Genomic DNA, 21,658 nt, shown 5'->3' on the forward strand with positions numbered 1-21,658 from the left:
TCTAGTAAGGATAAAATAGAAAATGTATGAATAAAAGTTTTTATACTCTCACGCCTCGCAGTGTAGTATACTGGCATACACAACTCGCGTGTCCCGCGCATGTGCGATTAGACAAGGATAGAAGGGGGCCTATATGCAGCTTTCTCTTTCTACCACGCTATCGCCTTCTCAGCCCGCTCACGCGGTCTATTCTCATATGTCTATGGCCTAGAGTGGTATTTTCTAGGGGCTGCAAAAATGGGCGCTGGAAATTCAATTTTTTTGGTAAATCAAAATCATATGCAACTTGTAGAATGGATTTTTTGAAGTGAAACTTCTATCACGGCGTTGGAGAATTTTGGATGGGAGTGAATTCATGAGTAGCCCTTTAAACCACAAGACTAGTATAGGGGGAAGTCCCCCAATCAGCGCCCGATTTACCTGTATGTCTCTATTATTATTATATGTATGTAGCTATATCGAAAAATATTGAATAAAATGACTACTTATGAGCATGTGTGATACAAATTATCAAATATTGATCGATCCTGATTGAAAAAATCCATTAGTGAACAGATCGCTCGGTGCGGGGTGGGTGGGGGGCGGCGAATAAGTTCGGGACTACAGGCGGCTCCAAGTTAAATTCGGCGCTGGGAGCAGGTAGTTGATGGAGGTTAGACGTGCTCGGGGGTTGTGGTAGTTGGCGGCGGATGCGCTTACGCGTCTTCTCACGGGGATGATCGAGCTGATCGACATTTCCAAGTCGCAGTCGACAAGTAGTCTACGTACTTACATTTTACCGACTCAATCTTAAGGCCGTGTTCGTAAATTGACTGACTGTACTCAAAAATCCCTAGAACAGAGTCAGAGCTATTGACAAACTTGGAAGCGCAAAAGAGTTAAAAGATTGCTGACAGTACTGTCAGTCAATTTTGGAACACGGCCTTAATCTTTCATATCGACACTACTTTGGCTGCTACGAATGTCGAGTGTCCTAGGCCCACCTGGGCCCACTTGCCCGCCAAAAACTCGTCACAAAAATTTACCCAGGGGTATCCATCTTTATATTCTTCAGTCAACGCTCGAGGCAAATTAGGAGAAATTCTCCTTATTTGGCAACACTGCCGTAGGACAGCGAAATCATGAAGTGAGGGTTAGATAAAGCGGTTACTTAGCAATTCAGGCATACTTAACCAAACATCTAGAAGATGCCGTATATAGACACGTCTTTGCAGTTTTATTGCCAAGAATGGCATTGAAGCTCCAAGAGCGTCTCAGACTTAAAATCAGTTAGCTAAGTTGCTTAGAATGTATCACGGGACGCTTTTATGCGATTTGATCAAAGAATTCAAACAGTATCTTCGAAGTAGGTTTCTAGCTGGAAAATTTACCGTCAAATATTTTATTGTGTACACAAACTATGACAAGGGTCGCTCCGAGTATTTATGTTCTAAGCTTCTGAGGCACCAGAACAGCCAATGTCAAAACAACTTGTCTGCCTTGTCGTTTATGGTAGCAAAAACTCTACTGCACTTCCACTAACACCTTTCATTTGTAACATTTTAGTTATGGCAACCCGCTTACAGAGCAAGGAATGGATATACATTACAAGCCTGTATAATGTATGATCGTTTAATTGTTAAAATATAAATATATGTATATATAATAATATAGTTATTATGGTGTATAATAATAATATGTATAATTCCCTCTTGGCTAATGTTACTTGGTATCATTTGCTTATCGGTTTTTTTTATCTCCTTCTTTTTTTATTGAATTTTCTTTTTTCATCTTATCAGTATTCATTAATATAACACGGTGAGAGAAAAAAAAGGAATAAATAATAGTAATAATATTGAGAATAAAGTTTCTGTAAAATTCAAACATTCCTAAATTGCCAAATTATCATTCATAGCAGAATAATTAATTTCATTAATATTCTGGATAAATAACATATTATTAAATTTCCTGATTCAATTTGTTTTTTTCGCTCACCGCAAATCTCATTACGTGGTAATAAGACATTTAATTACTAGGCATTATTATGAATAACCAATACTTTTGAAAAAGGCTTTTTTGCTCATCATTTTATACAATTATTTTTGTATCCGAATCATCCCCTGCATATAAGGGACATTCTCGGATTGACGCAAGTTGAGTCAGCAATCTGTAATTTCTCTTGAAACAATTACTGCAAACTCGGTTTTCCATTTCCTTCTCTCTTTTTTCATTATAAATCATGAATATATTCAAAGTTAGATTGCATTTAGATTATATGAGTAGCTTGATAATACCTATTAGAAAAAAAATCAGAGGCTATAGAGCACCGAATCACCGTATTTAGAGCTGTGGGTTTGAATTCTCTGTATAAGATATAAGGTCAGTGATTGATCGAGACAATCGAAGATGTTGCTGCTGAATGACTTTCCTGATACGAAAATTGTGGAAAATGTTCCTGTTCTTCAGCGATGGAATTTAATCCGCCTCCGCTGCCCAAGCATCCCTGATCTGGAGGCGTTAATTCTACGCTTTCTCCAGTAAATTCACTGTCAAAATACCGTGTGTCTGTGTCCGATGTTACTTGAGGCTTGAAAGGTGGTGGAATTTTCTTTTGCTCCAGGTCTGACCAGTCAATAGATGAAAAGAATGCATGATTCATTATGTCTCTCGCATCGTTTGGACCCCCTCCTAGTCTTTTACTTGGATCTTTAATCAGTAATCCTGCAAGTAATAAATAAGAAATATTCAAAATGTTCAGTCATTAACTTTTCACATTATAAATCGATACTTGTATAAATGTAAAGTTTAAATTATTAATAACAGTTTCAACTAACCACCAAGCATATCCTTAGCCTCATTACTGATTGCTCTTGGAAATTTGACTTCTTCCATAATAATTAAGGTGAACAATTTCTCATGGTCACGGTTGTAAAATGGGAGTCGACCGCACATCATTTCATACATAACAACTCCAACACCCCACCAATCTACTGCTCTACCATAGTCGTTATCTTCAAGTACTTCAGGAGCTAGGTACTCCGGTGTACCGCAAAATGTCTTAGTGGTCCTCCCTTGTAAAGTAATCACAAAATGATGAAAACAATTTGTGGAAATATTACGATGATTCTTTGTCTCAAAATATGGACCCCGAGTATTTTGGAATGCAAACTGCCGGAGTCTAACAGATCACATACCATACGTGATATCCTCTTTGCACAGACCAAAGTCCGCGATTTTTATGTGTCCATCTTTATCCAATAGAAGATTTTCAAGTTTCAAATCGCGGTAGATAATACCCTGGGAATGCAAATATCCTAAGGCAGATATAATCTCTGCCCCATAAAAACGCGTACGATCCTCTGGAAATACTCTGGAACGACTAAGATGGAAGAATAATTCGCCCCCGTTTACATATTCCATAACAAAACACAGTCTGTCCGCTGTCTGGAAACTGTACTTCAGAGACTGAGAAAGGAATAATTTACAAGTAAGAATGAGTTATATTGAGTGATAATTAAAAGTTTCTTTCGAATAAACGAAAGCAAACTGAAATTAATCAATATAACTAAATGGATGGATAAATTGACAATTAATGTATACGTACAATTAAAAAAGGATGACTGGTCGTACGGAGGACACGATTTTCTGTCAATGTATGTGCAACTTCGTCTTTCCGAATGATCACTTCTTTCCGTAAAATTTTTATAGCATACAGATGACCGGTGGCTTTTTCACGGCATAGAATCACCTTGCCAAATGTTCCCTTTCCGAGTACTTTCAAGAACTCAAAATTTTCCAGCGTCTATGGTAACAATAAGGAGGTATTATAATGTTTGTTTTAAACAGCTGAGAGAAAACTTTCAGATTTTTCTACTTGCCACTTTCTTCTTGCCAGTACTTTTACTGCTCGATGTACCCTGAACACTAAATTTTGCTGACAATTCATCAATGCTGCCTCCATCACTGTCTCCTGATACAACACCAAGTGATCCACATGAATCTGATCGCACACCAGGAGATATCTCTACATCCATGTCCTCAGACAATGCCGAAGGTTGCATCGCGCCATCCAACCGTTCCTGACTAGCCAGCCGATCTGCTACATATCTACGTGCAAGTAAACAAAATCTAATCTGTTATAAATAAATTTAATTAACGACATTTGTATCACACGCTTTACTATAATCAAGACCAAAGGATATGTGAGATTTTTGAGATTAAATGTATTTTTTTTTTGTGCCTATGTTAAGCTGGAAATATAAACATTGTTCTCAAGCATCAAATTGAATTTTTAGGTCCATTTTAGTTGATGAAGTAACTGACTGGCAAAAGTAGGGGAGTTTTACCTTCAGAAGCCCTCAGTTTTATAGGAAAAGAAAATAAAATAAGGTACTTTTAAAGAAATAAGGGACCCACTGTGTAACCTGAAATATGTTTGAATCTATGTATAATGACTATAAAAACAACTAAACGAAACACTCTATGGCAATAATACATCAAAGGGATCGGTACTTGCATGATTAAAAAATGGGGACAGTAGTTGCATGATTAAAGAAGTTACTGAATTGTATTAATTTTGAAATCGGCATTTTGTTGCATATAAGAACAAAACCAAAGTCAAAAGTAAACCAATTCTATAAATTCAAACCTCAATCAATATTAAAATGAATCAAAAGTGAAGAAGTATTCTACACACTCCGAGATATGATTACAAATAATATTAGTCCGAAAAAGGATGTAAAATAAAAAATACAACATTCACAATACTCATCGGTTACCATGTGAAAAGTAAAGAAACTAAGTACAGTTGAACAAAAACATATGTAATGGTGGGATGACAGAAAAACAGCATTTATAACATATATTATGCCCTAGAATATCACTAGCTCATTGTTCATTGTTTCTGTTTAATCAACAACAGAGATAGCTAGTTTTGAAAATATTCAAATGCTTATTATTTGACCACATGTATACTCAAGTAATTATCATATCGTGTGAATCACTTGGCTCATACTGATTGAGAGCTTTGCATGAAAACAACCTACGAGCATCTCTACTGAAGCAAACACGCTGAATCAAACATGGGTAACATAAGACAATTAACAAACGTTGAACGTCTTGAAATAAATAACTGCTTTGGGGCTTATTTTCACTTGTCAATGATTGAAGTATTCATTACCTGGGCTCAAAGTTGTAACATTAAACCTATCAGAAAGTTCTCAGGGACATAATTTCAGAAGCTTTGTAAGATAGAATTGATAATATTACCTGATTGCTGCGACCCAATCCTCTCTTTCCTGTTCTGTGTCAACATGAAACGTTCGCTCAATGACAGTTGTCCATTGCAAGCCTCTAATAACGAATGTATACGGTTTAGGCCTGTCGACAGACATAATTTGGCAACCACGCACAGTGAAATTGTTGAGCGGATGCGCAGCTGTAGCAATTTGCTGCTCAGGTTTGGTCTTGAAACCAACCAGGGTGCCATCATCTCGAAGCACAAAGTAACGTGATCTCCAATTCTTTATATGTTCACCTGGATGAAGAAACGAAAATAAAAGTCAGAACAGAATATAAGTGCATAAAAAAATACATTTCGGAAGCGCGGAGGATGATTGTAGAGATAAAATGAGCTATAGCAAAACAATCGCTGATAAAACACGAGTATGAGATGTAAATATGTGTAACGTGACTGTGTATATATACTCTATGCAACTGCGTGTACCGCGTATGCGTATGGGAGCGCATAGTACGTAAATGTACGTGCATATATTTAGTACCGCGTTTTTGAAGCCAGCCTTCCTTGACGACTTGCTGACCGTCTCCAGGCGTCGCGACGCCCATCTGTGCGTCTCCCATATCCCCCCAACAATTTTACTCAAACGTAAAGATATTTAATGTAGTTCACACAGTGGTTAATTTTTTACAATTCAATATATATTGCCGAAATATGCAGGACTACGCTGTAATTCACTGCACACTACAAAACACTTATTTTTCAATATAATCACACTTATATGTTCTAGCCATTGGTCGGGGTAGCATGCTTCAACTCGTTTTTCACATCAAACTGCATGAAAATTTTTTAAACCTTATTCTTCACTCCGCAAACATTTGCTAATATATGCTTTCGTCTCTCATACACAAGTTCCACCAATCCGCCATTAATTACTGTGCACTAGGTTAGAACGTTAGTTGTGAAAGTGATTCTAGAGGGAAACTCAATATGCAAAGGTCTGAAACGATAGGTGGTGAGGAAGGCCCTCTCGTTCCATACTTTGAGCGCTAGAAGCGTTGGCAGATAGGAGTAATTTGAAAACGAACGTCCATATCCCTGTTTTCGGTATTCATCAAGAACACTGGAATATAATAATACTGAAATACGATCTTACATAACGCTTAAATATGAAATCTCGAAGGTGGGGGTGACTCCAGGTTTGCAAGTTTTGCAAGCTTCTGATATCTACACACGAAGTCACTGCTATCGGGGAGCTTTGCTTTGAACCTTAGAGCATATACCATAACATACCATAGAGGAAGCCTGGTGGCGGAAAAAGAGTCCCCGAGTGCGAAAGAGAGAAACATAGTGAGACGAGTATTTCTCTCTTTCTACGGCAGCCAATCGCGAGCGTGCGAGACAGAGAAAGGTACTCGTCCTACTATTCCCTTCTCTGTGCCGTTTTCCACTAACACGAAAGGGTATACGGCTTCCTGCATGGTATATGCTCTAAGGCCGCGTTCGTAAATTGACCGACAGTACTCAAAATTCCCTAGGACAGAGTCAGAGCTATTCACGAACTTAGAAGCACAAAAGAGATAAAAGATTGCTGACAGTACTGTCAGTCAATTTTCGAACACGGCCCAAGTAGTTACCTATCCCATCGACCTCGCGAAAAATACAGCCGAAGTGATGAGAGAGAGATATATATATATGTGAGAGATACTCTGTCTCTCTCACGCTACATTATATTGGCTGAAAGGAAACGTATATATATAACGGTAACTAATCAAAATGCGTGGACTATATTGTTCACTAGATTTCATGCATTTGATTAGTTACGCTGGACCGCGCTCCACACCGCCGCGCCTATGTGAACTTAGTCCAAGAATTGAAAAATTTAGGGTTGTTTATTGAAAGTGTGAACAAACGGAGAAAATGAAGAAGCGAAAAGAAAATCAAGTAAAATGGTAGCAGTTCTTCGAGGTAAGAAAATAATCTAATTCCTTCTCATTGTTCTAGAATCGTGCACTCAAGCATAATTAAGATACCTTTGGATACGTTTATTACCGCACAGATCATACTGAAAATATCGCAATGTTTCCAGGGCCTTTCTACTATACAATAAACAATAATAAGAAAGATAATAATACTTGATTCATTTCGATACATTACATGTATTACGATTGTAGAATAATGAGAATGAATTAAATTATTTTCTTAAACTTGAACAGCTACTCATAGAGCTCAGACAATCTCTATGGAATGCGCTGCGAGCAACATATCAAGAGTAACAGCCGAAAAACGTAGGATTTCGTTCGTAATTCTTCTGCTGTGCGTCCTACGCTCTTTTTGATACCTTTCTCGCATTCCTGAGAGTCCAACTGGTGAAAAAAGAGTCCTGCATAAACGATTCTGAAATAAAAAGTTTCCGAATTGTGAAAATCGCACAACAGCACCCTAACCCTTTTGGATTTTTTCAGTAAAAATTTGGCCAATTTTGAAAAATAGTTAAATTGATTCTTTGATGCACTGTATTGACGTGATTTTCCGAGAGAAATCAATTGTGCTTCGTCCAAATATGCCATCAGCTACTTCGTCTCGCTTTTTCATTTTCTCCATTGTTTCATACTTCCAATTGACAATCCAAGATTTTAAATTCTTCGAATAAAAATGTAATTGAAATCAATTGACCTTAACACGTTGATTTCGACGTGCGTCATTTTGCCGTTGCATCGGTACCTATTTTAATGAGTGACTTTTCCCGGCGATGGCGTGGTGCTGCCGCGTCATTTGATTCCCGTAAAAATCCAGCCTAAGGGTGTTATTTCATGAGCAGTAAAAAGCAGCAGCAGCAGCAGTTTTCCCCTATCACTTCCGGCGCAAGTTTCTGCTGCTCGCAGTTCAGTTTTTCGAGCCACAAGCCACAAGATCACAAGAATCAATAGAAATGAGAAATAAATACTCCAATACTTTCACACACGATCCCACGATTCTGCTGCGTGTCACTGGTTTTCACGTTTAAATTGAGGTTAGGTTCGAGACGATACGACCATGATGCGACGCTCCGCAACAATTACTGCTATCACGATCTATTTCATGAGCAGCGCTGCTGCTGCGTAAAATTACCAGACTGATGCTAGTGAAAACTAGTAAGCTACTAAACAACTGCTGCTTTTTACTGCTCATGAAATAGCACCCTAAGATGGCATAGCACTGCGAGACGATTACACCCGTGGTAAGACTCATGATTATATTAATGTTAATGTAATTCTATTCGTTTAAGTTCATGTATTCTGCACTAAAATATAGGCAACAATATTCTGCTTTACAGATACTCGAATATTATAATGTGGACAGTAACGTAAATAAACTATCTTCAGAATTATAGATATTTAAGTATTATAATATGAATAAAGATATTCCGGTGTATAGTATGAGTAAACAACACTTAAGTATGAATAAACAATATTTTTTATATGGAAGTTTAAAATATTAATGTATGCATAGACAATATTCTGGTCATTGGCATTTGGGTATTATGATATGAAAAATAATATTAATGGTTATAGATATCTGGGTATTGAGATATAAGTAACAATATTTTTGGGTTCAGGGTGTGGATTATATGCATGGTATTCTTATCGACTAAACTACTCCTTGTAGGTGGGACTGCTTATAATGTGACGTCAATCTATGCTCTCCATCATGGACTTACTCTTCACATCTATCTCTTAGAAAAACCCCTCTAGGGCTTTTTCTTTTGACCGTAGGGCGTTCCGAAATTAGCTGGCAGTGCTAAAAACTCCTTAGGACAGAGGCAAAGCTACTCAAGAAGTCAGCAGAGACAAAAACTTGTTGAAAGCACTCGTTGCACTGGAAGCTAATAGCGATACGCACCCTAAATTAATGTTGAATAACACTTTTGTATAGATAAGATTGTATTTCAGTGGTTTTTCGGTACTTCGCTGTGGCAGTGTCGCACTGCATGCTGCCGCAGCATTTTACTGCCCATGAAAATCTAGTCAAAAGAACGGTGCCGATATTATGAGGAAAAAAATTGGTCGCAGGCCGGTCGAATGTTACTATGATCTAAGGAATAACTGAATACGACCTGTCAGCTATAAGTTGTTGACTCCTATCACCGTACCACAAATGTAACGTCGGATTGATGAATGTTTAATTTTAACAAGTATTTATCGTAATTGAATATTAATGAAATGGAGCAAAGAAAGCCAAGGTGATACTTGAATTGTTATTGATGAAATGATAAAGAAAGCCAATAGATTTAAAATAATTTAGGTTAAGTCAAACTAACTTGTAGAAAATTAATTACAACAAATAATTATAGGATTCGAAAAGGGGGTTACAAGCCGTCTAGGCAGAAAGATGAGGTCTCTAAAATCTCAGAAACAGGAAAAGATTCAGGCAGTAAACCCGACCAAACTCCAGTTATTAAAAAATTAAATCCAGAAGATTACGATTACACGAATTCTGACAAAACGCAATTTGCCCATTTGAAACGAGAAACGCAGGAGGCTGATATATTGAACAATGCCCCTACAACAAATTCTCGTACTCGTCGTAAAGTTGTATCGAATTGGAAAAAATATGAGGAAATACCAGATACAGAAATTCCAGCAAAAGATTTTCAAACACTGTTGAATGTTCCAATATCTGAAGGCGGACATTTCATTTTTAAGTCTGAAAAAAATTGGGCAATCGAAGTCTCCAAGTATTCCGATTTATTTTCATTAAATGTTAAAAAACTTGCCAGAGATATAAACTGCGTTCCATTCACTGAATATATTGATGTAGAAGATAGATATTTCACGGTAAGTGGCAGCTTTTAAATTATCCTAAATTATTACTTTAATTGAACATACTTCTCAAGGCTCGTAAACTGCCCAATACTTGTTGCAGGCTGATCAGCTAATGAAGTTTCAGAATCTTGCTGAAATGTCCAGATCAGATGTTATTGAGGTTGATAACAACATTGTCCAAATTTTGATGGATATTAAAAGAGAAACTGTTGCTGAAAATCAAGATATAGACAGTGGAAGTGAACCTGAAGTATCAATTGAAATTCATGAGATGGCTCAAGGAAAGGAAACAATAGAGGAAGATTTAGATTTTCTTCTTTCATTAAAGGAACCTGTTAAACTTGATCAGGCTAAAATTGCTCCACCTACTTACCAAATTAAAACTGAAGGTGGGAGTCTATTGCATTTGTCTACATTTATAGTTAGAAATGCCGTTTTTACCATTTCTTTTAAATTGCTGTACTTATTTATTTATTCTGTTAACAGAGGAAAAAATCCCGAACTCTTCGGCTCCTGTGAAATCGATTGATCTTGAAAAATGGCTGGATTCAATTTTGGACAGTTAGAGCCTGTAATAGAGAATAAAATGAAAACAAAATGAGTTGTGATACGTCATTTTCTTAAAGTTAAACACTACCCTGTAAAATTTTCGAACTAGTAAATAATTAAATGTGAACACACGCCTTCAGTAGCACCAGATTTATACAGATAGAATCAGGATGAGGAATGGTTTTCTTTTCAACTGATTTATTTAGCAATATTCTACACCATTTTTACCCAATTTCTATAGTAACATATTGTTGATGGAGGAAGACTAGAAAAAAATTGACACCAAACCTCCATATATAAGTATATGAATATGTACACACACACACACACATGCATATACACGTATGCATGTATGCATATATAGAGTAGTAAATTGATCATAAAATATCAAAGTTAAACCTGAGAATGATGTGGAATTGTACTAACCTTTGATTGAGCAATTATTACTCTCCTATAGTCTATCAATAATTGAAAATAACAACTTCTACTTTCAAGCTTTCAAGTTATAAAACATGATCATTATGAACATACATGTCTTGAGAATTTGCGGATTAATTCCTGATAAGATGAAAAATATGGGAATTTATAAATTATGTAGAATAACATATTAAAATGATATCAAAACGAAAGCTAATCCGAAGAAAAATACTACTTTTTATAGGTACTTCCTAGTTAAATAAATAACTTCTTCTCATACTATGAATAAGATGTAGCAAGAGTATTTTGGGGTTCGTTAGTACGTCTCTGATAATCATTTGTCATACTTTCAAGCGCCAGAAATTTTAAGATTTCAAAATGACAATGTATTTATATTCTACGCTCAAGTCATACCGCTTATGAATAACATTCCGTATTAAAAAATATAGCATTGAAACATGTTTAAGTCTGTCACTAAGCACAACGAAATAAAAAATTTTACATTCTCACATTACTAATTTAAAAAAATAGTAACTTTGCAATAAGTCAAAGATCGTTGTCATTACGTATATTTATATTTGCCTGCACAATCAGATTTTTATGGCATTGATATAGTTCGTACCATGATGGTACACATATATAGGTGGTTATGTATATTCGATTTTTTCAAAAACTCATTATACTAAAGACACCGTACAATCATAACTGTTAGAAGTGGTTGTTTTTATATTTTTTTGTTCCAAGCATGGTTGAAAATTCCGTTCGGTTTTCCAGCAAAATCAATTTTTTCTCCAATTGAACGACTTTTTTTTTCAGTAGCGAGTATCCTCAACTTATTTTTAGTTTCTTAAATCGGCCTGGTACACATAGATGAATCACTTTGTATCTCAACAGCTTGGGGGCATTTTACCACGTTTCTATCTATATATGGAGTCATTTATCAAATACTGGCCACCCCACTTTCAAGAAAGAGGGCGGCTTATTCAGGCTTCAGGTAAAATCGACTGCATCAGTCGCAATCGTGGCCAGTATTCAATAAAAAACTCTGGACATATCCCATATGCCAGGCATCAAGTTGAAATGAATTTAAACTAATGTGATTACAAAAAAGTTTCGAAGAGTACTCACATGAATCTTGAACCTCGTTGAAACATTCTTATTAACCGAAATTCTTAGTTGATAATACAGTGTTAAGCCTAGTCGGCATTTTTTAAAAGACAGCAGCGCCAGCCATCAAATCATCTGTCGAGTTGTCTTCATTGTCAATGTTGACTGCTTCCGTTGCAGTTTCTGGTGGTGGTGGCATCAAGGGATTAAGAGTGTTTAGTACTGACTTTTTTCCTCGCTTAGTAGGTGAGTTGATAGCTTTTTCGTCCTCTGTTTGTGCCGGGCATTCAAAATGTACGCAATGAAATACCTACATGAATATAATAAAATGAACACATTACTATGAATACCTTTAGTAAAGGGCAAAGTTATCCATTCAATATGAATCTTATGCCTGCATCACCTCACCTTTTTTCAGATCATTGACAATGAAATAATATGCGGATAATATTGATGATTTAAGAAAAAATGAGATTAATGCAGTTTATTAAATTTTAACTCACTTCATTGGCAGTGTTGTGTGTGCCAACAATGCGAATGAAAACAACTGGTCTTGGCGGATGAAAGCGAAGCGTTTGCCAAGATCGACAAGCTTCTTTTGTTTTATCTGCAACAACCTCCCAGTCCCATGAATTACCAGACACTTCAATGTAGTATGAGTAAGAACGTTCATCACAATCCCAAAGCAGCAATCTAATGAAATAAAACAATTATTTTCATTTATATTTACTTTACAAGTAAATATGCCTATCTCGAATACTAATTAACGTAAATTCAGCAATTCACTTTGGTAATTGACTTTAACCCAAAGAAAAGCAAAAAGAGGAAATGGATTTCCAACTATTGCTTCAAAATCAAAATTAATTTTGAACAAGAATTTCAACCATAAAGGATAGTTTGCAAAAATCATACCGCATAGAGTCAATCATATATGGTTGTCCAAGTTGTACTAAAATGGCACCAGACCCAAGCTGATGGCATGTGTATCCGCTGTCCCAATCATAATTGGATGTATCACCGTTCAACAAAGCATTGCGAGACCTAATTATACAGGGTTTATGATCAGTTCATGGATAAAGTTTCTATATTTCATTATTTAATGCCCCACAAGTAATTCATAAGTATCATGACACGTAGAGACTCAGTATCATAATCTAAACATGCATTCTATGGTACCTGACCTGCTGACACCTTCTGTAACACTAGCACTTCGCTCCATTGTAGCAATGTTTCGTATTGGCACAACGAAACCTTTAGACAACTTGACTGGCTGGTGTGTGTAGTATGCCTCGAAACTGACCACATGAAACACCTAATCACAAAATAAATGAGAGGTGAAATTTCAATTTTCCACGTTTAAATAAGATAGTTCTGAAACTGTTTCTTAAAAAATATAAGCAATACTTTGAATAATTATAATTTCAGATTCTTATTAATTCGACTCAGGATGCAAACGTTTTGTAAACATCTTTTTTTCGCTATTTTAGTGCATTGAAAATTAAATGAAAACTTAGATTCTGAATAAATTTTATACTTTACTTACTTTGTTTACAGTGTTGTTGGTTCCAACTATACGTATGTAAGAGACAACTCTTTCTTCAAAGTATAGGTACTGCCAGCTACGGCAAAAGTATTCTGTATGATCAATTACTCTAACCCAATCTTTCTGGTCCATCGATACCTAATGTAAAAAATACAAAAGTAGTAAACTTACGAATTCAACATTAATGAACGTATATAATTGATTACTTTCTTCAAAAAAATTTGATTACAGTATCGTTGATCTAGTAGATCCATTCGCAGTTACAATTCTGAAATCAATAGTTTCGAAAATAAACTAAAAATACTGAATGTGTAGGAATACTGTTTGGTCCATCACAAAAACACTATAAAGGTTAAAAAATTTACCAAGTACGCATTTTTACTTGGACAGCACATGAGGTTATAGCATTAATATCATACGAGGCATACAAAAAGAAATCAAATACAGGGCAAAACATTATACATGTCAACAATTCCACTGAGTATGTACTTTTAAATTAATAGAAAATTGAGCGTAAAAGCTAATCGCAAGTCTCTGTTATGTAATGCAAAAGTATAGCCAAGCACTATACAACTTCCTCACAAGTATGGATCTCGAATTCGGCTCTAACTTTCGTCTAATGATATCGAAAAATCACTCCAAAGCAACATACTTGGTGGGCACGTTCTTTTTTCCAGTCAGCCTTCCACACCTTCATTCACCTTGTGAAAAAAGAGGACATACCAACGTACACGACCTGGAAATGTTTCATCAAAGGAGACCCTACAATGTCCAGTCAGCTTCTAATTTGTATATGCTTAATACTGTTAGGATTTCAAGTATTTTGACTGTCATTAGCATTCAACTATACTATACACTTTTATTGAAAGACACCTTACAATGTGCAGTAGGGTGTCCCTTAACAAGGGTGTTTTCGAATTTGTATGCTTCCAGGGGCTCAAACGCTTCCACATCGATAAAAATAAATGCTCTAAAAATTTCAGCTCTTAATATTAACTCTAAGATAGTTCGCTTTCCAGCTAAAGTTTCTTATGGAAATGACATGTAAAAAATATATGTTGTTCTTTTAAACTGTGTACGTTGGTGACGAATTAACCTACAATAATGAGAAGTACTGTTTTTGTAGATAATTCGACGCTCTATAAAAAAGGTCTCTTACAATTTTTTACTAAGACTACTGGTTCGAAAGTTATTCGAGCTCAAAGTTTAATTTATATAAAATTATCAATGTTATCGAGTATATTTAAAGGATTAGCAGTCAAGTTAATTGAAGATTATCACAATATTCTGACTAAAAATCCAGAACAGCAGCAGTTTATAGTCAAATTTTTATCAGAATATAAACAAAACTATACTGATACTCGAAAATGTTCAATCGTTGAAAATATGAAAATTGATTCTTAAAATTTATTATTATTTAAAAAATTTTCATTTTTCCGTGTCAACATTTATCTAATTTTATTAATTTAAGATAAATATGTATTGGTTATCATACCAAAAGCTCATAATATAAACTGTAATTGATCTGAAATAAAATAACCTGCAGGAAAAATGGAATATATTTCATCATACAACTGCTAATCCTTTAAATATACTCGATAATATTGATAATTTTATATAAATTAAACTTTGAGCTCGAATGACTTTTGAACCAGTAGATTTAGCAAAAAATCTAAGTAAGAGACTTTTTTTTATAGAGCATCGAATTTTCTACAAAAATATGTACTTCTCATTATTGTAAGTCAATTCGTCACACAGTTTAAAAAAACAACACATATTTTTTACATGTTATTTCCATAAGAAACTTTAGCAGGAAAGCAGACTATGTTAGAGTTAATATTAAGAGCTGAAATTTTTAGAGGATTTTTTTTTATCGATTTGGAAGCGTTCGAGCCCCTGGGAGCATACAAATTGGGAAACACCCCTGTTAAGGGACACTCTAATGTGCAGTCACTTTATGGTTTTTAAATATATAGTACTATTTCTTAAGCGCGCAGTATAGAAACATATCAATGCTAAATCATGTTGATTAGTCAGTTGCTTAAATTTCGAGTGATCTTTCTTATTATTTTCAAAGTTAATACATCGTTTGGATTGACATCCACTATTAATCTGAGACTTAATCTACCTCTCAGGAATATTATGCCTGTTGTATCATAGATATAGTTTTTAACTGCATCTGCACATAGTTTCCAGAATTCGGTTTCCAAGAATTAAAGTACGAGTGAATTAGTTTGTAATATTCATTCAATATACAAGTTAATACGCACGAATCTCTATAGAACAAATATCTCATTCTGTCATTAAAAATTTGGTACAAAAAATAATAATATTTCAACATAAAACAAGAACAGCGTTAAATTATAAGACACAGTGTGCCTCCCCAGTATGGACGCTGTGCAATCATTTTCCGATATCACTAAGGAAAACAGTGAGATGCGAAGTTGAAATTCATATTTGTGAGGCGATTGTATAGTGCTTAGCTCTATTTTTTAATTTCATAACAGACACTGATGATTAATTTTCGCTCTCAAGTTTCAGTGCATTTCATGATTCACGAAGAGGAACGCAACTACAGGTAGAATTAAGATTTCATTCCAACATTCTGATAAAGGAGACTGTAAACATGATTGTATTATACATTGATATGTTAATTATGTATGTTTAATGTGTTATCGATATGATGTTAAAGGATATTTCAAAATCTAAAGACTTTGCTTGCCACCTCCAACGAACTTGTCTTTTAAATTCGAAGAATTCACTTCCAGCAGTTTGTGAGAAATCGCACTATACACCGGTTGTAGAAAAAAATCAATAACTGTACTACCCATATTCCAATTTTCTTCAAAATCAATAGCAATCAAGATATTAATGACACAAATCTACCATCTAAATTTCAAAACTATTGGTCGAGCTGTTCAGCTGGTATAATTAATCTGTATTTTGACGCACTCAATGACCTGACATCTATTGGTAGGAGGGTACTGCCAAAATTTTTAGTAAATTGTTGCAGTTGAAAAATCTGACGGTGTAGTTTTCATAATCTAATAAGACATGGTTACAGAAATCGGTTCCATATTATTATATCTTTTTAAGAAAACAAGATTTAGATAGTATGAGCATACTCTTCAAATTTCATGTTCACATATGAGGAACCGCTAATTTTATGGTTCCTAGAGGTAAACTGCGGTTTGCAATATAAATAATTACTTCATTCTGCATGGATGGATTTCCAGATTTGAATGATGGAAACCTACGTTTGAAATTTCATTTTCATATGTGCCACGATTCGATAGATATCGTGTCTCCAAGACAACATATCAACGATCTGCGACGAAGGAGAACAATTGTTCATCATCTTTAAAGGTTAATAACTTAAAAGCCGCCGGGCCGAAACCGTTCAAAATTTATAGGGCACGTTCGTTATGCCTGTCAAATATGATGCTTTTTTTATTTATGTAAAATGTAGCAGCTAGTTTAGCCAGGTAAATGATTCCTAGCAGCATTTGCCACCTTATGGAAACTTGATGGCGATTCAGTTCTGTGAACGTTGATTTAGAGTTAAAGAAATTTCGATTGATTACAATTTTGATACGGACCTAAGTCTTATTATAATAAAAAGAAATAAAAGAAACTTTGACATTAAAGTTGCATTACTAACAAAAAATTTATATAAAAATGTCAGTGATTTTAACACTCAACACTTACCTCCAAGTAATAGGAATACGATCGCAGATCTCTATCCCACAAAAGCATCTTCACGTGATTTATAATACATTGCGTTCCCAATTTAATTAAAATTCCGTGTCCGTGAGAATCTGTTATAGCATGTCGAGTGTACCTGTGTAAATGAAGTTCAGATAATTAACAAAATTAGTTTTTAAAATATTCTTTTTATTCAAGACTCGAGATATATTTAACAAATTATAAACGTATAACTAATTCATTGGATAAATTTTAGCCGGCTCACATAAATTCAAGGAAAGACATTTATTACACAGTTTTTGTTAATATCTTATAATCATTTTTAAAACAGTAATGACATACCCTCGTTCCATGTCATAATTGTGAGTGTCACCGTCGAGTAAAAAACTACGCATTTCACCCTGTAAAACTTGGGCACCAAGTCTGGGATGGGCTACATTCTCTTCGATCAGAAGACGACCACGATAGTTCAATTCCGAGTCTTTTGTTTGTGTTCTTTCTGTAATTGCATCTAAAATAGCCTCTGATGATACTAGCCCAGTCGGTCGAACGATATTCAATAAATCTTTTAGATCAATTAATCCTAGTCGGACCTGACCTGAAAAACAGTTGTCAGTTATCGTAAAATGTAGCTCAATAGACTTATGTCTAAACTAAGTAGTTTTCACAACATTCAAATTTACAATAAAATGGAATATGCTGATTTTAACTGAAATGAAACTACTTTATACTTGGTTTTGACAATATTTACAACAACATAATGCAATAAATGCTCTTACCTACAACATCCCTAGCACGCAGATCCGGATTTGCTTTCACCCAAGCCTGCACAGCTAGGAACACGTCAATTTCTGGGGCATAGAATGAATTTCGCGCTATCAACTCATTCAAAGCACTCGGGCTTAGTTGTAAAAAAGTCTCGTGCTGTATGACTTCAAGAGCATGTTTGTCCATGTATGCATGACACACCTGTAAAAGAAAATAATTACTTGTCAGAAGATTACTAATAGTGATATAGTCAGAAAAAGTCACTCTTTATAGTAGATTTGATACGGATTTTAAAAATCACATATCAATGCCATGGCAAGGTCTATTGTATTATAGTAGTGGCATGAAATATTTTGACACATATTTTGTTGATGCGATGACCAAAAATATCTAAACTGAATGTAGCCGCTTGAAGAGTAAATCAAAAATTGTGATGACTATTGTTTTAGCCTGGTTTGGTCGTTCATTCAATGAGAATGTGTTTTCTATGAAAATTGTTTATTCAATCCACAAATATACTAGATTATGACCAGGAGCAGCAAAAGCACTATGGTAGGTGTAGAGCACTCCACCCCACAAAATTTAGTATATTTGATATCTGAAGTTTTAACAAATTCAATTTTGTTTCAATTACTTGAAAATCAGCTATGCTACAAAATCACTTAGACAATGTAGCTATAATCCAAAGTTCACCAAGATATAGCTGAAGAATTAGATCTTGAGCTTTTGGTAGGTCGAAATGAAATAAAAGTGTAGTTTGTATTGGAAAAACTGAAAAGTTTAACGGTGTTATTTTATGCTAGTCCAAATTAACTCCCACAATTACACTCAGCTTCACACCTTGGAAATGTACGTTGTGCCTCCCCTGAAAATGCGAGATCTGAGTTTACCTGGAAAGCGAATTTTTCAAATCGTACATCATATTTTCGAATGGACGAGCCTTTCCCCAGAGGCAAATACGATCAGTTAGTTATCATGCAAAATGTGTTCTATGAAATGAACGACCTCAGTATCGTCTTGAGGTTGAATATGCAAGAATGAAAATGCATTTAAAAATATTTTATCATGCAAACTCGCGATGGTTGTTTCATGTAAAATTTGCACAGGGATTATATGTTGAAAGTGACATGAACACTTTCGTACCTAGTTTAACTACAAAAAATAACATTGAAACTACATACATATATGTGGAACAATTTACTTACTGTTATTTCAATGTTTAACTTACCTTAGATAAAAATTCAAGCTGATACAGACGAGCTGCATCGAATATAATACAAACATTTTTAATGTTGAGAATTTCCCTCAAGTAATCAGAGACTGAGGTTTCCAAATCTAAAAATCCATATTGATGAGCCAACCCCAGTATGTCCAAGATGACCTAAGCAACACACATTGAAAAAGCAATTAGCTATATTATACAGTTAATTTTCGGAAATATATAATTTGTAGTCAGTCTCACTTCTTCACGTTGATTGGCGAGAGACATATGGCCAGTGTAAATGTATTTAAGCAGTCCTTTGAAAGCTGGTAAAGTGGTTCCTTTCAACTCAATTTCTTGTTGATTTGACTCCTTCAATCCTCCATACAAAAGTGCGCGAAAATATTGACTTCGAGCAGCCAAGATCACCTTGTGAGCATTAAACCGCTGACCAGCAACAACCAATGTTACATCTGAGTAATCATCTGATAAGTACAAGGCACCAATGTCGTCCGACAAAAAATTAATGTGTTCTATTTCACCGGATGAAGGACCCAGGTGATGGTGCGAGCTCATCTTGGGTACCAAACCCGACTGTTATTTCTAGGAGTAAACAACGATTTTATGATTATCTTTTGACATCAAAAGCATTGCAAACATCCATGATTAAACTTGTCAACCGGCTCTCATCGATCATAATAATGCAGAATTCAAGTCAGGCTCAATCATTCACAAACTGGCAATTAATATAACTACCAATAACTTATTTAAGAGAAGAAGAAACAAGGTATGTACATATATGTATAATAAACGTTTAGATCTTAGTCAATTCATTATTATATTTGCAGAACAATTGAAAAGACTGGAACTAATTCCAAATTTAAGATGCTTATTTGAGGAAAATTAACGTAATGGACCAATTATTCTGTATAAATAAATAAACTAAATAAAAATATTGATATTGATTTATATGACCTCAAGGAATTTGATTTGTGTTTGTCAACATTGACTAGGAAATATTTATAGCTTCATTAAAATGAAACATCTTCCTAATATCCGGATAGACAAATTTTTATTGTTGTATGTATTGTAGGCTTACACATGACTGTTTTTCAGTTATTAGATCATCGGAATGTTTGTTTAAATCAATTTTATGCAAACAAGTTGGAAGATATTATAAAATATATCAAGTTTGATAAATATTTAAAACTCGAGTAAAAGACATGTTGTATTTTGACGTTCGGATTAATAGGATTAGATGTTGGTGGTATTAATATGCTTTTCAAGTCATAATATGAAATCACAGTATTCGTCGAAGTAACCTTGAATTTTGGAATATACCAAGGTTAAGAGAAAAAATAACTGGTATCCCTGAATGTTATTATGACAGAATAGTTGTTTAATGTAATCTTATCTGAAACTATGTATTATACCAAAACGTGGACGAAGAAAACGAACTAAACGAACGATGTCCGAAGCGAGAAAGTTATGAATAACAGTTGGTCAATGTACGATTTAAAAACATGAAGAAGATCATATACAATATACATATATTTTCCACTCACTGAGATCAATCGTTTCTGGTCATCAAATAATAAGGGAATATCGAAAATTTCCAAGTGCTATAATATCTGGTTCACTTCAATCCGACATGCAGTCTTCGATCACGCCAAAAGTAAACAACACTTTCGAAACTACTTACACCACACGGTTAACTACTAACAAGATTAAGTTCATCTTATACAATACATAGCCAAATACACCTAAAGTTTTGTTAAATGGCTAATCAGTCATGCCAAGTTCACATAACTTGATTCTTCCGAAATATTTTGACAGTTGCGCAGATGCATTTAACCTATCCTGACCCGTCTTAACCAATCAAATATTCCAAAAGAGTTCCAAACACGGTCTTACATAGGGTGCGTTTCAAAACTAGCTGGTAGCGCTAAGAACTCCCTAGGACAGAGTCAGAGCTACTTACAAATTGGGCAGTGCCAAAGAGATAAAAGATGGTTGACAGCATTGGGAACTAATTTCGGAACGCACCTGAAGGAGTGCTTTCCATTTACTGACTCAAGTCAATTTGTGTCACTATTCTGATGTATTCCTTTGCCCAGATTGGCCGGTTACACCAGAAATAGCGACATAAGTCGATTTGAGTCAGTAAATGGAAACCACCCAAGATAAACCCGAATTTCGGTGGTGGGGGCAGGCACACTTGGGTGCATCTTCACGAACAGCCGCTGCAGCGGCAGCGGGCAGCGCGAACGCTGCGATAGTAAAAAACTACTGCTACCGATACATTTCCACGTGCAGTTTTTCGCTATGGCAGCGTTTGCGCTGCCCGC

General features: G+C 35.1%; 4 protein-coding genes across 6 annotated transcripts in view; 2 read left to right on the top strand and 2 right to left on the bottom strand.

The window, feature by feature from the left end:
- The window catches only part of LOC124184988 (fasciculation and elongation protein zeta-2-like), a 296,636-nt gene that overhangs the window by 18,928 nt on the left and 256,050 nt on the right, over positions 1 to 21,658 (top strand). The gene's annotated exons all lie outside the window — the stretch shown is intronic.
- LOC124184926 (RAC serine/threonine-protein kinase) lies at positions 1,596 to 6,350 on the bottom strand. The gene is made up of 7 exons (XM_046575146.1): positions 5,760 to 6,350; positions 5,248 to 5,515; positions 3,858 to 4,086; positions 3,584 to 3,781; positions 3,174 to 3,444; positions 2,814 to 3,050; positions 1,596 to 2,700 (listed from the first exon to the last, which is right to left on the bottom strand). Exons 1-7 carry the CDS (start codon positions 5,836 to 5,838, stop codon positions 2,360 to 2,362), a joined length of 1,623 nt encoding a protein of 540 aa, XP_046431102.1. The 5' UTR covers positions 5,839 to 6,350; the 3' UTR covers positions 1,596 to 2,359.
- On the top strand, positions 9,282 to 10,621 carry LOC124184954. Of its 2 annotated transcripts, none has more exons than XM_046575225.1 (4): positions 9,282 to 9,437; positions 9,549 to 10,032; positions 10,145 to 10,409; positions 10,507 to 10,621. In XM_046575225.1, exons 1-4 carry the CDS (start codon positions 9,418 to 9,420, stop codon positions 10,584 to 10,586), a joined length of 849 nt encoding a protein of 282 aa, XP_046431181.1. In that variant the 5' UTR covers positions 9,282 to 9,417; the 3' UTR covers positions 10,587 to 10,621. The 2 variants fall into 2 exon arrangements, with proteins under 2 accessions (XP_046431181.1, XP_046431180.1); XM_046575224.1 differs by having other exon boundaries at positions 9,283 to 9,437; positions 10,121 to 10,409.
- LOC124184921 (BTB/POZ domain-containing protein 9) lies at positions 9,926 to 21,176 on the bottom strand. 2 transcript variants are annotated; one of them, XR_006871276.1, is made up of 12 exons: positions 20,876 to 21,176; positions 19,572 to 19,913; positions 19,338 to 19,490; positions 18,121 to 18,310; positions 17,684 to 17,939; positions 17,345 to 17,477; positions 13,637 to 13,774; positions 13,275 to 13,405; positions 13,006 to 13,134; positions 12,597 to 12,786; positions 12,115 to 12,403; positions 9,926 to 10,589 (listed from the first exon to the last, which is right to left on the bottom strand). XR_006871276.1 is itself a non-coding variant. In XM_046575137.1 (11 exons), exons 2-11 carry the CDS (start codon positions 19,884 to 19,886, stop codon positions 12,197 to 12,199), a joined length of 1,842 nt encoding a protein of 613 aa, XP_046431093.1. In that variant the 5' UTR covers positions 19,887 to 19,913; positions 20,876 to 21,110; the 3' UTR covers positions 10,756 to 12,196. The 2 variants fall into 2 exon arrangements, 1 of the variants encoding a protein (XP_046431093.1); XM_046575137.1 differs by lacking the exon at positions 9,926 to 10,589 and having other exon boundaries at positions 10,756 to 12,403; positions 20,876 to 21,110.

The sequence above is a fragment of the Neodiprion fabricii genome, chromosome 6, assembly GCF_021155785.1.
Source record: "Neodiprion fabricii isolate iyNeoFabr1 chromosome 6, iyNeoFabr1.1, whole genome shotgun sequence".
NCBI classification, from domain to species: Eukaryota; Metazoa; Arthropoda; class Insecta; order Hymenoptera; family Diprionidae; genus Neodiprion; species Neodiprion fabricii.

What these genes read in the sequence shown, in the direction of transcription:
- LOC124184954 (XM_046575224.1), top strand. Translation starts at nt 9,418, where the DNA reads ATGGAGCAAAGAAAGCCAAG. An exon ending in ATGGAGCAAAGAAAGCCAAG is followed by an intron (nt 9,438 to 9,548) that starts GTGATACTTGAA and finishes AAATAATTATAG; the next exon opens with GATTCGAAAAGGGGGTTACA. An exon ending in TTACCAAATTAAAACTGAAG is followed by an intron (nt 10,410 to 10,506) that starts GTGGGAGTCTAT and finishes TTCTGTTAACAG; the next exon opens with AGGAAAAAATCCCGAACTCT.
- LOC124184921 (XM_046575137.1), bottom strand. Translation starts at nt 19,886, where the DNA reads ATGAGCTCGCACCATCACCTGGGTCCTTCATCCGGTGAAATAGAACAC. An exon ending in TCGCCAATCAACGTGAAGAA is followed by an intron (nt 19,491 to 19,571) that starts GTGAGACTGACT and finishes TGTGTTGCTTAG; the next exon opens with GTCATCTTGGACATACTGGG. An exon ending in CACACAACACTGCCAATGAA is followed by an intron (nt 12,404 to 12,596) that starts GTGAGTTAAAAT and finishes ATATTCATGTAG; the next exon opens with GTATTTCATTGCGTACATTT.
- LOC124184926 (XM_046575146.1), bottom strand. Translation starts at nt 5,838, where the DNA reads ATGGGAGACGCACAGATGGGCGTCGCGACGCCTGGAGACGGTCAGCAA. An exon ending in GATTGGGTCGCAGCAATCAG is followed by an intron (nt 4,087 to 5,247) that starts GTAATATTATCA and finishes ACTTGCACGTAG; the next exon opens with ATATGTAGCAGATCGGCTGG. An exon ending in GTACTGGCAAGAAGAAAGTG is followed by an intron (nt 3,782 to 3,857) that starts GCAAGTAGAAAA and finishes TTGTTACCATAG; the next exon opens with ACGCTGGAAAATTTTGAGTT.